The 16,219-nt window shown below is 35.2% G+C and overlaps 1 protein-coding gene across 1 annotated transcript in view; it reads left to right on the top strand.

The window, feature by feature from the left end:
• Window positions 1–16,219, top strand: part of ATM (ATM serine/threonine kinase) — an 85,796-nt gene that overhangs the window by 45,455 nt on the left and 24,122 nt on the right. The window contains 13 exon segments of the mRNA XM_009335266.1: window positions 262–403; window positions 1,067–1,243; window positions 1,642–1,816; window positions 5,078–5,165; window positions 5,521–5,676; window positions 6,618–6,726; window positions 7,504–7,592; window positions 7,688–7,790; window positions 8,869–9,017; window positions 10,497–10,601; window positions 11,125–11,244; window positions 12,324–12,558; window positions 14,447–14,614. Of these exon segments, the coding sequence (XP_009333541.1) occupies window positions 262–403; window positions 1,067–1,243; window positions 1,642–1,816; window positions 5,078–5,165; window positions 5,521–5,676; window positions 6,618–6,726; window positions 7,504–7,592; window positions 7,688–7,790; window positions 8,869–9,017; window positions 10,497–10,601; window positions 11,125–11,244; window positions 12,324–12,558; window positions 14,447–14,614 (1,816 nt within the window).

The following is a 16,219-nucleotide window of genomic DNA, read 5'->3' as shown; positions in this document are numbered from 1 at the left end:
TTAGATGTTTCCTAGAAATTCTCTATTTGGACTTGAGCCAGAGTCTCTTCTGTGCTGTAGAGAATAGCAATGCTGTGGAGTAAATACTGAGGCTTTGCTTTATAACAGAATATGCAATGGCATATCCTAGTCCAAAATTCTCTGATTTGATGCACATGTTGTTAGATGATGGAATTATTTGTCTTGTTATAAAGGTGATTTTGAAAATAAAATATCTGAATGAAATTAATAATAATGACGTTGTGTATGCTACTTTTTCAGTATTGATGTTAGAGCTGCTGCTGTTTCCTGTTTGAAAAACATATTAGCCACCAAGTCTGGCAGTGAATTTTGGGAAGTTTATAAAAATAAAGCTGATCCCATGTTAATCTATCTACAGCCTTTCAGAATGTCTAGGAAAAAGGTACTTCTTCTGATATACTTATTTATATGGCATATGGAATAGAGAAAACATAAAAATATATATTTTTAAAAAGTAAATTTGAAAATATTTTTGAGATAGGCTTTGATGAATGCAAAATTTGGACTTTTCATCAGTCTGATTGCAAATGTGATTGCTTTTGTACATCTGTTTCTCCTTTCTGTTTCAGCATTTGCATCTTCTTCACCTAGGAAATTACCAATTTGATGTTAAAAAGCTGTGTACTTTCATTATCAGACAGACAATTTTTTATTATTTCCGTGGTAATCTAATACATTCTTTCTCAGGATACCAGTATCATTTGATGCAAAAACTTAGTGGAAAATAGGTCAGATAAAAAAGTGCATAATTAACCATCAATCAGATATTTCCTAATTTTCAAACTTTTGATCTGTAACCTAAATGTGATGTCTAATGTGGCCTTGTTGATGTTGTCAGTAAAATTTTGTTCTTAATACTTTCAGATTTCCTTGGAAAACTTTACATTTACATGAACAAAATTGATATTGTCAATTAATTAAAGCACGGTTAATATTTAATATGTTTTAATCTGTGCAGATTGCAGTACGGGGTTTTTTTATGCCGTAGAATTTGTTTATTCTTTTCAATATATGTATCTTTTCAATATATATATTTTCCTTCTAGTTTTTTGTAGTACCTGCTAATGATACAGAGGCTCCTTTAGAAACTTTGGATGACACAAACCTGTGGATACCTCTGGGAGAAAGTCATGAGACCTGGATCAAGCGCCTAACTAGTTCAATACTGGACAGTGGAGGTGTGCAAAATGAAGTTCTCCAGTTAATGAAGCCGCTATGTGAGGTAAGCTAAATTATATGTATGTATATATGTATGTGCCCTGTGATGCTCAAAAATATATGATTACTCATCTTGATAGCAAATAGTCATTTCTGCTATTAAGTTACTACTTTTTCTTAACAGTAATACAGATCCTTCATAGCCAGATATTGCAGATACCCATAAAATAGACTCTTGAAATACAAGATTTGAGAGATAATTGTAAACATAGATGAACTTTATGTGACTACTTTAACTGAATGCCAGCATAGCCCTATTGAATGGTTTATATTTTTCATATTACATGTTCTTTCTCAAGCATTACATGTTTGTTTGCATAGTTGTCCATTTGGTTGTAACCTGAGAAAGAAAGGTGTTTTGGTTGTTTTTCTTAGCAACTGCTGTGCATGATTGTTTTCTAGGTGAAAACAGACTTGTGTCAAACTTTGCTTCCGTACCTGATTCATGATATCCTTCTTCATGACTCAGATGAATCTTGGAGAAATCTTCTGTCCGTTCATATCCAGAAGTTTTTTACAGCCTGTTGCAGATTTGCCTCTTCTAGTAGATCTACAACACCTCCAAATTCTGATTCAGGTAATGTCATAATAGTTTTGTTTCAGCTGAAGGAGGAATTCTGGTTGTGAAAAAATTATTTTCTGATATCAAATGTATGATGCACACTTGTAGGCAGACAGAATTTTAGAAGCTTCTGTCCAATTGTTTGATCTTTTTCAGTGGAGATACCAGTAATTTTGAAGCTGTTCATTAGCAGTGTCCAAGTAGTTTCTTCTGTATAGCTTCTTTCCTTATTCACAGCTGGATAATGTTTATTACTTGCTGAATTTAGATGTGATCCAATGTTGTGTGCTGCAAGACTGAGTCTTAGACTGTCTCTTAAAATGACTAAATGGCAGTTAAATTCCTCTCTTACTCAAACAAGAGCGATTAAAGGCAGTTTTCACCTGGATTTTCCCCTTGGAAAAGAGACTAACCCTTGCTTTAGCTTCTGCCTAATGTTGATAATGGTCTCCCTATTACATTCAAAAGACTTGTTCCAGTCCAGCAGAATGAAAGGAATTCGTAACCAAAAGAACTGCAGCTGAGTATGAGTAATGCCGTAAGTTCCATTAAAAACAAAACACCTTCTGATCAAGCTGGCTGGTGTCCTTTCCAATTAGATTGTGGTTGAAGCTGTAAGAAATCTGTGTAAAAAATAAGATCTTTCTTATTAGACTATGGGAATGGTACATGAACTTACTTTCAGGAGCTGAAGTAATGTATTTCTTTTATTTGTGCATGTCCCTTACTTAAGACAAATACAGTAACTTCAGGTTAATATTTTTTTGTGCAGTAGCTACTTTGCTATATCTTCCAAATCCCTTCTTCAGTGCCAAATCACCAAAGGAATGAGTCTGTACAATGTCTTGCAGTCTCTTTACAGGCAAGTCATGCAAGCTTTAGGTTGCCAGAGAGGTAAAAACCCTTAGTATTGCAGTTTGTACTAAGAGTGATGTAAATAAGCCTAATGTTACTAGAGGTATTTTAAGGTACTTTTTATAGATGCTGACTAGCCTGGCCAGAAAGACTAGAGCAATATTGTTACACATTTCTGAAGTCGGGTAATAAGCTGTTCCCACAATCCAGATATTTTTATTATTGTCTCACTTTGTAAGATAGAAGAGGATTAACAATTTCCTATTTCCTTCCTGTAAGCAGCCAGGGAAAGTAGTGCACAAATTTATCTCAGATGCACAGAGTAACCCAAAATGTTCTATGAAAACTATGAAGGGATTTTTCTAAGTTTTATAAACTTGCAGTTAGTTCAGTGACACCAATGAGCAAATGATAGAGGCCTCTTCAAACGTTGTGATTCTACGCAAGGGATCTTACTGAGGCAATAAGAGCAGAATAAAGGACATGTAAAAGCTTTAAATGGAGTTCTTCAGGTGAAAAACTGTCCTGGTACCAAAAAAAAATATACATGAAGTAGCACACAGCTCGTTGTCTATGTAGTTGTTCACAGATAAACTGGAGGTGTGCTAGCCAACAGAGCAAAGATACGTTAATTCCAAAGTTGGAACGATAGAACATCACCAGTATTCAAAACAAAAATTTTAAACATCTGGTGACTACCAGTTTCTTCAAGGAGGAACTCTTACCCTATCAAAACAAGGAGAAAAATCTTCCTAGAAAACCTAGGTAAATTTCATTCCAATCCATCAGGGTCCAAACTGTGGCAAAGACCAGGCAGTTAGACATGAGAGAGTTGAGTGCTTCTGAGCAAGAGTCTTCCTGTTGATCCATTTTGACATGGAAGTTCTAGGAATTGCTGTTAATCTTGGCAATTTAAAGCATAAATAGTGTGAACATCATGCCAGTCACTGCTCTGCCTGAGAAACCAAACCTAATCGTATATTGCCAACTGCTTGACAAGAGTCAGACCCACCAAACTAAAAATGAAAACCAATTTGGACTTAGTGCATGTCAGTCTGGCCAGAATCATATATCAGTTGAATCTATTATTTTGCAGAAGAGATATAATTTTTTTTTAATGAATCTGTCAAAATACATGTTCAGTTATTTCTCCTTAGAGTTTAGAATTTCTATCTGATGCCATGAAAAAACAGACACCGTTTTCGTTTTCTGTCTGTAAGCTTCTTGTTAGCAAGTGAATATGAACACGGTGCTGACAGCTTATAGTTACTACTATAGTCATTTGGTCTGTTGTTCAACAAATCCTGAAGAATAACTTTTTTCTTCCAGTTTTCTTGCTCAGTGCCTTTTCCTTCCCCTGACTCGTTAATACTTTCTGGTACCCAAATATAATTCATTCAGAAATTTTCAATTATTCAGCTGATCAAATTATGAAAGAGGAAGTAACAATCTCTTTGGGGCGTTGACTGTACAGTGCTAACAGAATGGACACTGCCTGTGAGACGCTACGTCTACATTTGCAAGTAGTGTAGCACATGGGTATGGATCTGGAGAGCAAAATGTCATGGTGCGTTAGGAACTGAGAGTCAGATGTCCCCACTGTGTGTCTTTCAAAAGTTAAGCATGTGGGAGATGACTTATAAAGAAGGAGTTGGTGTTCCTTCTGTAAGGTCTTTGGTAGCAGTGAAAAGTAAGTGCTGTTCATTTCTGTTTGTTGGAACACGCGAAATGCCCAGATACTTCTTTTTTTACTTGGTTTTTGCTTTCTTTAGGGGAAATTTCTAGTTCTGCACCTTACTGTAGTGTAATAGTAATCCAACCTTCGCTTATGCTTTCCCTATTTCTTGCTTCTTGTATTTTATAAATTAAAAATGTCCAGAAAAATGACAAGATTATTAACCCAATGACCAGAACACAAAACTGTAGCCATCTGTTTTTTTTTTTAATCCAAAAGCAAGGCATGGAAATATAAATTCTTTAAAAGTAAGTATCTGTGTGTGGGAGATAGTGGTTTTTGTATAAGCATACGCTACAAAATCTCCAGTAAAGCTACTAATAAGTGTTTCTGTGGCTTTGGAATAACTTTATATGGCTCAAGCCTAAGGGAAGAGGTCTGTTATGGAGCTTTGTGCAATGATGTTGAATCATCTCTGAATTCTATAAGAAGAAATAGAATCCACAAATTATTAATGCAAAGATGATTTGATAAATAAAATTGCAGTATAAACTACTGTAATGTCATTAACGTCATATAAGGAGGAGAAATACATTTTGTGACAAACTATTAATTTAATTTTGGAAATGCCGTCCAAGGACGTTTTTAGTTATTTTCTTGAGTACAAAATACACCTTTTTATTTTGTAAATGGATACGTTATAACAAGAGTTCATTATGTTCTTTCTTTTGAAATATACATCCCAGAGCAAGAAACCCGTAATTTTAGAAGTTTGGATAAAGTATCTCGACGAGCCATGCTTGCTGTTGTTGATTACTTAAGAAGACAAAAGAGGTGAATTACAGCTTTCCAAACTATTGCTTTAATTTAATTATGACTGTTGTATGATCTGCTGACGCTCTAGATTAAGGAAGAAGGATGTGGTAGAGAACATGTCAGTTAAAAGAATGAAGATATAATAGTGACCTTGCATTTGTTACAGAAGTGATACGGCTAGCCTTAAAGGGTTCTAACTATGCGGAAGGAGTTTTCTAAAAACTTTTTGTCTGATGAACTTTTTGTGGTATGGGTTTTGGGGAGGCTAAGATAAAATTAGCCTTTGGAAGGCTTTATAGTTAGATTGGATTTATTTTCTTTAATGTTAGAGGGAAGGTTAGTTACAGCAACATTAAAGTCTTTATTTAATCAGATCTGTTTCAGGTACAGTTTTTGATGACAGCTTCTGGCTAGATCTGAATTATCTTGAGGTTGCTATAGCAGCACAGTCTTGTGCTGCTCACTTCACAGCCTTGCTCTACACAGAAATCTACGCAGACAAGATAAATATAGACAAACAGCGAGAAAGGTACAAGGCTTGAGGAATGCAGTTTCTTGACATTTCTGGTAAAATGGATCATGTTTTGTGTGTCCCAGTAGTGTTTTGTTATGTGAAAAGGAAACTTTAAAAAAATTCCTTCAGCGTGTGTATTGACCTGGAAAATATTTCTACCAATCCTTGAATGTGATCCCAACCTTGCTAGTTTGCTAGCTGTGACACACTCAAAATAGTGTCATTTTCACTTCTAACCAGAAAGTTTTCTTAGTAGTGTGTGTTCTGGAGAAACTTTACTAAATCTAATGCTTCTGAATACTAAAATGTATTGAATCTCACTTTCTAAATTGAACACTTTTCAGATTCTATTTCTCATAATTAATAGTGTGCTAGTGGTTAAATTACAGCCAGAAGTGACTCAAGGGGAGAAAGAAACCACAGAATGATGACCAGAATTGTGTGGGTAGAGCTGAATGATCCTTGTAGAAGGAGTTTTCTTCTATAATGGACAATTATCTTTGTCTTCTGGTCTAGCAAGGTCAAAATACAGAACTAGTTTACTAGCTTCGTTTTGGTGACAAATAACACTAAGGCAGTGAATGTATAACAAAAGTATAGTTGTAAGCATATATATTCTGTAGTTGCTTTTATTCTTTCCCAGAAGAGAGCATTCTTGCTTCAGGTATTCACAAAAGCAATTTGATGTAATAAAAGATTAGACATTACAAGGTGGGGGTTTTTTTCTCTGAAAAACCACCTTGATGTTAAAATCCCTTGATGTTGATATTCTCAGTTCAGCTGATCAATTTGTCATTCTGGTGGAGAGCCATTTTGAATAACCTGGGGATATGACTGACAGGCCTGATCTTGTATTTGGTGTTTGTGCCCCTTGCTTCTTAAGTGTTGTTTCAGAATGTCTTTAGTTCTTAGTATGAAATTTCATTTAACTTTACCAGTTGAAACATTTCGTTTAGGTCGTCTTTCAAAGCAGCGAAGAGTTTGACATTTGAAGAAGAAAGTCAAAGAACAACTATTACTATTTTGAATGAAAAAAGTAAAGAAGAAAGTGGCAAAAGTTTACAGGTACATGTGTGTGCTTCATAATCTGGAAGCAAACCTTCTCATATAATTGCAATTAACAGTAGGTTTCATCTGAGCTGAAGGCAGATCTCATTGAACTCCAAAAGCTGTATTTGAAAGTTCTCCTTGTCCTTTAATTCAAAGTGAACTCAATGGCCTTGCCAGACAAGTTAAATTGAGTATTCGTTCACCTGAAGCACTAATCAACTGGCAAATTTTAAATTGCAGCAAAGCAGACTTTGTTCCTCAGAAGAACTGACCTCGTGGTGGTAACCAGCTGAGTATTTTTCAGTTTATTTTGTCAGAGAGATACGTTCATTAAAAATCAGCAAGTGGTGTAGCAAGTTGTAATAATCAAAACCAAAGTAGTATTATCTCCTACAAGTTTATTTGATACATAAAATCTGATTCAGTAGGCTTGTCTAAGTTACTTCTTTCCATAGTTCATTATTCCAGAACTGTGCTTGCATATCTTTAAAATGCCTTGCTCAGCTGGTATGTCTGATGCTCATTCAGTACTACTGCCTTTTGCTTTTCAACCAGTCCACCTAAGACCCAGCACTGTTTTAATAACTTAGCAGAAGGGTTAGGTAGTCCTGAAGAGTTTTGCTAGACTACAAAACTTCTCTTCCTGTGATGATAGCAGGCGCAGACACTGTGAGCAATCATGACAACATGTTACATGGAAGGACTTGTATTTATAAACTTACATGATAGTATAAAACTCACTTGAACTGGTTCCAAAAAAGGTAATTCTTCATTTAATGGCGCATGTTCTAGGACCTTCTCATGGACATATATAGAAGCATTGGAGAACCTGACAGTCTCTATGGCTGTGGTGGAGGAAGAATGTTACAGCCATTAGCACGGTATAATTTATTAATGTTTTTATGTTCTTTAAAATCATTGCTTTCATTTATTAGTAAGGAACTTAAATTGAAAACTTCTTGTTAACTTACAACAGGATCAGAACGTATGAGCATGAAGCAGTATGGGAGAAAGCCCTTGTAACATATGACCTTGAGGCAAGCCTCTCTCCATCTACTCGCCAGGCAGGAATAATAGAGGTAATTTTATTTTATAATAGGAAATGAATGGAGGAACTGGTATCCATCATACTGAGAGTAATTTGTAGTAAATGCAAAATTGTTTTAGGACTAAAAGAGATCTCTCTGATCATCAAGTCCAGCCCACTGTCATAGGCATCCAAACTGTATAATGTAAGACAACTCAATGTTTGTCCTGCAAACATTAAGGCTTTTAGTCCTCTTGTCACTCACCCGTAATCCCTATCTTGGGTAATGAATTTTGTGAAATATTTCAAAATAAATATATTTAATTTTATACAGAATTTGGCCAGCTCCTAAAATGACAGGATATAAAAAGTAATGTAATTCGTTATTTTTGCCATCTCGTTCTTTAAACCTCTCCATTATGGCAACTATCTTACTGAAATTGTGGTATTTCTGATTAAATAAATAAATAGAATTGATGTTGTCTTATTTTGATTCCTTAAAAATATGTTGCTTTTTTAGCCTAAAAATGTTTATACCAGTTCTGTAATAACATAGCACAGGTATATCTGTGTTTCCCCTCATTTCATTTTCCTATGGTATTTTTCTTTTCCTACCCCAAATTATTTAGTATCATTGTTAAAATTCCATTGTGTTTCTCCTTCATAATGGCTGCACACATCACCTGGATAAGTAGTCACAATTATAAAGTCATTATGGTTGGTCTTCAAACAGATAGGAGTTTAGGAGTTGTAGGAAACTTTTTCAAATACCCACCAGGAAAAATAGTTCATTAAGAAGTAAAACCAGTTTTGGCTTACTACCCAGGAATGATGGAATGGAGAAACGGGAGCAGATAGTTCATTTGAAACACAACATGGAAATTTATTTCAAAGAATGCCAGCCACAGTAGTAATGAAACAGTTTTTCTGGGGTTGCAGGTATCAATAGTGTGATTAGTAGTCTTATTAAAATGTTTTCATCTTGTATAGTGCTGAGTTTAGAAATACTTATGGTTCTGCCTTACCCGCAAAGGCTTCTTTGTTTCCAAAGATAAAACAAAGCCTTTTAAAAAAACAGTTCAGTTTATTAAAGGAGGAAAACCAACTTTCAGTAATTTTGTTAATTCCAGGCGTTGCAGAATTTTGGGCTTTGCCACATTCTTTCCATGTATTTAAAAGGACTGGAACATGAAAACACTGAGTGGTGTGCGGAACTACAGGAAATACGCTACCAGGCAGCATGGAGGAATATGCAGTGGGGTCACATCTCATCTGTCAAGTAAACCGACTTACTTTTTTGCTAGTTCTTTAAGTGAAAGGCAAAGGTTTTGGTTCCAAGCCAAAAGATGACATTAGAATATAATTTCTATGAAGCAGGTCACCTAATTTATCTTAATTGTTGAATTGAAAAGCAGTCTTTTTCACTTAGACCTGTGTTTTGTATGCACATCACTTTTCATTTTCCTGGGAAACTGTATGCAGTTGATTCTTCTTTTTGATTGTTCATAACTATAAACTGAAATTTTCCATTTTGACTCAGATAGTAGATGTGTCTTAAGTACATATGAGGGATAGATAGTTTTTAATGTTTAATTTATAAGCAAATGGGGAAAATATTACTCAGTAAGCCACAAGAGGTTATCTAGACCTGGATGAGCAACCACAAGTGTTGATTCATGGCTGCTCCCTCATAAGGAGTAATCTCCTCACTTGTGTAATGTTGGATGCCTGGCATTAGTTATTTCATATGACTGGCCAGGATATAGTGTGAACTCTGTCCCTTCCTAGTACAGCTACATTATCACACATTTTAGGAGGAATACAGAATAGATTGACTAGATTTTGGTACAAGCAGAAGTTACATGATGGGGTCTTCAGTAACTCCTTCTACATTAACTTTTAGTAGTCAGGAGAATGGAGGATTTTTCTCCTAAGACTCTTACAGAGACATAGGTCTGGGGAACGTACTCTTGGTGTGTTCATTCTCTTCTCCTGCACTGTCTTAAGATCATTGTTTAGAAGCACCTGGAGGACTTCACAGACATGCTGTTGAAGGGCATATGTCATGCCACAGTCAGAACAAACTTCATATAGGTGGGCTCTCTTTGTCCCTGGGTTAGGGTCTGTATGAACCTCTTTGGTTATAAACCTCTTAGGCAAATAGAATATTCAGCTTTAATACAGGAAGAGAAAAACAATATGTAAGATGAAAAGAGCGAGAATGAGATGGCAGGAAAGAGGAGGGTCAAGGAAAAGAAGAAAGAAAAGTGAAAAGAGCAAAGAAGAGAAATTAAGTTGAACACTATGGGTTTTTTCAGCCTTCTGATTTTCTTTATTTTTTCCTTTTTAAAAATGTTTCTGAAGTTAAATGTAAAAAATTGTTGATTCTGAACTGAAATTGCATACATAGCGTAATATATATCTTTCAGCATAATACTGCGAGAAATGTTATGATTAAATTTTTATTGGTTGGTTTTGTGTCATATTTTTGATACCACCTTGAACATATTCTCCATATTCCAAATATTTTGACAATTACTGTTTTTTCTGTTTTAAAAGAACAGCTTGAATTTATAAAATACTAAATTAATTTAAAATTTAAAGGCTTGCATTATTATTTTTTATCATGCAAAACAGCAATCTGTCCAACTGCAGAAAATGTATTACTAAAAATATTTGTCATAAAGATAAAATTGACTTCTTTGTAGAGAAATACAATTTTCCTTTTATTTTATGTTACTTTCGTTTTATTTTTAAGAGATGAGACAGGAAGACCGGGGTACCATGAATCATTGTATGATGCTCTTCAGTCTTTACGAGATAAGGAATTCTCTGCTTTCTATGACAGTCTTAAAGATGCCAGGTAACTATATGCAAATATTCTGCTGTTAGAGAGAGAGATGGACAGTGTGTGTGTTTGTAGTCACAAGTCATGTATAAAAGACTATTTTAGGGTTTTATGGGCTTAAATAAAGAGTCATGCATAGAATAAAATTAATACTTCTGGACGGCAACTTCGTTTCTAAGTTTTTTAACTTAAATTTGTCTTCTGTGCATATACAATTTGTGTGCTAATTGAAGATACATTTCCTGTAGTATACATCCCTTACTTTGCGGTCCTCTTTTAAGGATTTAAGTGGATTTGAATGCTGACTACTCTTCTTTAGCTGAGCTATCACATAGGCTTTGGAGTTTATATATGCTTTCTGTGTTTTCATTTATTGACAAACTTAATTTTTGAACTTTAATGGTAATACAAAATAATTCCGAACAGAATAGTTTTTCTGTTTAAATTCTGTTCATTGTATGGAAATTATGTTATGGATATTTGGAATTACTTGTGGATATTAAAAAAAAAAACTACTATTTCTCTGTTAAATCCATAGAGTGAATGAAGTCGAAGAGCTGTGCAAAGGCAGCCTTGAGTCTGTTTATTCATTATATCCAACTCTTTGCAGACTACAGCTAATTGGAGAGTTGGAAAACATAGGTCTACTGTTCTCCAGGTATTTCTTTAAGCTTGTTTCATACTCCTTTCTCAATTTTCAGGATTTTTGGTAATCAAGTCTAGCACAAAAATAAAATTACCTCAATATATTTTATTCATGAACATCTCAAACTTCATTTTAAAAACAATACGGATTTTAGCTTTACTATGTGAAGACAAATCTAGATTCTCTTTATTTCCAGACTGGATTTATTCGTGGTCTAGTTTTAATTATTTGATATTATGGCAATCTTGTATTTTAAATAATTGTTTTCTTTCCTTTGTTTTGAGTTCCCTGGTATACTCCAAGGTAGCAGTCATATCTCCTAGCCTTTGGTTTACTAAAGTAACTGAGTCATCCTCTTCTAGTCTCCTTTCTAGAAATGTTTTCCATTTCCTTGATAATACCCATAGATCTATTGAAAGTTGTTTCAGTTTGAATCAGTTTCTTCATGGACCACTATTACCATCAGTATTCTACCTGAATTCTTAACATTGCTTTTTAATCATAGGAAGGTATTTATCTCTGTAGTGCTATTAACACTGAATTTTTTCTGCTATAGTTGTATCAGTTTGATAGCTTATGGTCATCCTACAGTCATTTAGCATGTCCAGGACCCTATGAACCACTGCTATTTGCAGTTAATGAATTGCCTAAGAAAATAATATATATAATGACAACCTACACAGCTACAATGTCACAGTTTGGAATTTATTCTTATATTAATCCATATACAACCTATATAATAAAATAGGAATCTTGGTCTCTAATATTTTAAGTAGCCCTATGTTTGAATGCGATTCCCTTTGCTGATGGACCTTTAACACAACAGTTTTTGATACTTAATCAAGAATGTTTGCAGTGGAGTTGTTCACCTTACTAATGTTGATGTCTTGATTCTCATGTTTGTTAAAACTGGAAGCCTGCCAGTTTATTCATGCATATTAATCATTGTAGGGTTTTATGGACTGTTTCTTGGTTTTTAACTGTAGATTGTGAACTACCTTGGTAGTTTACTTTTGTTAACTCATCTTGTGTTTCACTAATACTTAGTGAGACTTAATAACAGACCTTTTTTCTTTTGGTAACAATTGCAGATCTGTTACTACTCAGCAACTGAATGATATTTATTTGAAATGGCAGAGACAGTCCCAGCTTCTCAAGGACAGTGACTTCTGTTTCCAGGAACCTATCATGGCTCTGCGCACTGTAATTTTGGAGATCTTGCTTGAAAAGGAGAATGAAAATACCAAAAGAGAATGTATTAAAGACATCCTGACCAAACATCTAGTGGAGCTCTCTAGATTGGCAAGAACTGCTAAAAATACACAGGTAACAAATTCCAGGAAAGATCAGTGATGGATGTTTCAGTTTTTAGTTTATAAAAGAACTTCCATTTTTTAACAGTACTAAAGATTAACTGTATTCTAAGTTTATTCAATGAATCAATTAGTTGGAGACTTAAACTATGTAGAACTTAGTCATAAACTGTATTTATGGACATGTTTTCTGAATTCTGTTCATAACTCTAAGCTACTCTATGAGGGAGATAATATAAAAATGAATTGTTAGTGAAGAATGCTCTTCTAGCTCTGTTACTTTATTTTGATGCAGTTTTATATATCCAGCTTTCACTTGCATCATACTATTGTAGTGTTCCAGAGTAAAGCTTCAGAAAGAACTCCACTGCATCTGTATATTTAGTGTTGTCTTCAAGATTTTATACTCTCAAAGCACCATTGCACTGTGGTAAATCTCTCTCTGTGAATGACTTAATGGGATTTGCAGTATCAGTGGTTTCTGCAGCTGCTAATGCACTTAAGGTCCAGAGTCAGCCCTGGCTTGTTCTAGGTAGTGCATCTTGGAGGAGTAACTCAACAAGAATTTATAGAGCAACAGTATTCCCCAAGAACCTCTGCAGAAAATAGTTCCAGCTAAATATATAACCTGGAATGTTTAACACTTCACATATGTGAAACTATATTAAACCTTGATTTCAGGAAGGTTCTAACTCTTTTTGTGAATAATGATGAAATCAGTAGAACAGCTGTCTTTGATTTTGTAAGTTTGCAAGGTTTACTCAGTGCCTCCAGAATTGTTTGGGAAAATTACTTATTCAGAATTTTTTTAATCTTATGCCTGCCCAGCCACTAAAACACTGTGGTGATGAGTGTCCTGTAAGAGCCTCAATAGAAGTTAATTTTTTTTCACTTTGTGATTTTTAGTTACAGAAGAAGATTAAAATTGGGGCGCCATATTTTGGGAGGATTAGAAGGTTCTGAAAGATTGAGCCAGTGTGTTTCTGAAAACACTATCGTTCCAGCCTCTTCAGTGTTGTAGGTCATGTGCAACCTTTGGGGCGTACTTCTGGGCCTTATCAATCTTTCAAACCATGGGATGATAACGCTTTCCTTTTGGTACACTAGTAGTTGACAACACTAAGTGTCTGGATGTAGGAAAGTTTTTGAGGAAGCACTCTTTGCAACTAATGGCTTTTCTTCCTCTTTGGTGCCACTACCATCCATCAGGACAAGGAAGAGAGTTGCCATACAGAATCGTCACACTGACCACTAATTGAAGTACCCAAACTTATATTGTCATTTACAGGCATTCTTACATTTTAATTGTTTATCTTGCTTATTTAAAAGTTTGGTTGATTTGGTTATTGGTTGGACAACTTGTGAAAATACACTTCAGTCTTTATCTCTGACATTGTTAAAAAGACAGTTTGCTCTCTGTACTATCACAGTGATATTAGATTACTAAATAATGAGGATGTTAGTTCACTAGTGATACGAGTGAAGAGGTAGGCATACAAAAGAATTAGTGTGTGGTGGTGCCATTTTTCTTATTATTCTGCGGTCTCTTAGGATGTAATAATAATCACTGAGCTAAAATTATAAATCCATTATTTCAGTAGGTACTGATTGTAGAATTTCTATACTTTATACCTCCAAGTAATTTAAAATGTTAAACATTGATACTTTATTTTGGGGTTTGTGAAGTTTAATTCCATAGTCTATTTTTGTTGCAAATCAGGATTTTCTGCAAGTATATAGAAAAATAATTTCATCTCTGCTGCAAATAAATTATTAGCATTGAATAGGCAGAATATGCTGCACCAGTAGAGCAAATGAAGATGGAATTTAAAAACAAAACTTGCTGTGAGATTACATGTATTTGACTTAAAGAATTGTTTATAATGTTTTTTCAATTTCAGCTTCCAGAAAGAGCTATGTTTCAGATCAAACAATACAATCCAATGGGATATGGAGTTTCTGAATGGCAACTAGAAGAAGCTCAGGTTTTCTGGGCTAAAAAGGAAGAGAGTCTCGCACTGAATATTCTTAAAAGGATGATAAAAAAATTAGATGCAGATTGGTTTCAGGTATGTGTTATATAATGTATAAACTTATGGGAATTAAGTTATTTAAGATCCTATTTCCACTTTCTGAGGTTTTCTCTTGGAAGAAAATTAAAAGGCTGTCTGCAATATTACTAAATCTGTTTTGTACTCTCAAAATATCTGAAAGCAAAAAAATCTGTACTAGCAAATCTTACCAGGGTTTTCAAAGCGAGTCTGTTAGAGTGGCAAATGTTAGAATTCATTATTCGTTATTTTGCCTCCAGTGCCACCACTGTGAAATATATAGCTTTTTAAAATCAGAGATGATTTCCCTTGCTAAAAAATTAACTTGTTTTAAACAAAACTGTTAAATAGAGGTGTATCATCTTGTTCTGTGCCAATAGTTAAAGAAACTAATGGCCAAACAGGATTGTTTAGGCATAGAATCATTTAGGTTGGAAAAGACCTCTAAGATCATTGAGTCCAACCGTTAACCTAACACTGCTGAGTCCACCACTAAACCGTGTCCCTAAGCACCACATCCACCACGTCTTTTCAATCCCTCCAGGGATGGGGACTCAACCACTTCCCTGGGCAGCCTGTTCCAATGTTTAATAACCCTTTCAGTAAAGAAATTTTTCCTCACGTCCAATCTAAACCTCCCCTGGCGCAACTTGAGGCCATTTCCTCTCGTCCTATCGCCAGTTACTTGGGAGAAGAGACCGACACCCACCTCGCTACAACCTCCTTTCAGGTAGTTGTAGAGAGCAATGAGGTCTCCCCCTCAGCCTCCTCTTCTCCAGGCTAAACAACCCCAGTTCCCTCAGCCGCTCCTCATAAGACTTGTTCTCCAGACCCTTCACCAGCCTCGTTGCCCTTCTTTGGACACGCTCCAGCACCTCAATGTCCTTCGTGTAGTGAGGGGCCCAAAACTGAACACAGTATTCGAGGTGCGGCCTCACCAGTGCTGAGTACAGGGGCACGATCACTTCCCTACTCCTGCTGGCCACACTATTTCTGGTACATATTATGTTGGGAACTGCAATAGTATACGTTAGAAGAAGAAGACTAAAGATTTTTTCTCTGGTCCTTATTGTGTAAAAAAAATACTAATATAGGGAGACACTAATAATCTATTTTATGCTAAAGAAGCATACCTCTGTTGCAGGCATTTCCCTCACATCTGTAGGGAATCTTTGTGCAAAGGTGGGAGTATGAGTTGAGGCTGCTATTTCAGTGGGGCTGAAGTGTACAGAAATTCCAAGCAAGTTTTTGACTGATAAACATTCACTACTGTACCTCAGACTTCTTTGTCCCTTGAACTAATCCATTATCAAGGAACATAGATATGACTTGGGGTGCTGTTTCACATCTTTGAATCCTCCTCCATTTACAAGCACACTGAGCTGTGAGTTTTGTTGTACTTGTGAAAACAGAATCTTACCTCAAACAGGGGAATGTTTTCTCATCAAATTTTATTTCAGCAAGTGCCTCTGCATCTTAGTTATCTTAGATCTTTTTGTAAGCTTTCTGAAAAATTATGTAACTTGATGTGAAGCAAATACAGATATCTCATCTCCAGTTCAGAATACAAGAAATAAAACAAAAATCCCTCTCTCCTATCTCAGTAATGGGCAATACGTAGTT

This window comes from Pygoscelis adeliae, unplaced genomic scaffold (genome assembly GCF_000699105.1).
Source record: "Pygoscelis adeliae isolate BGI_AS28 unplaced genomic scaffold, ASM69910v1 Scaffold142, whole genome shotgun sequence".
NCBI classification, from domain to species: Eukaryota; Metazoa; Chordata; class Aves; order Sphenisciformes; family Spheniscidae; genus Pygoscelis; species Pygoscelis adeliae.
This window is presented reverse-complemented; position numbering and strand designations above follow the sequence as displayed.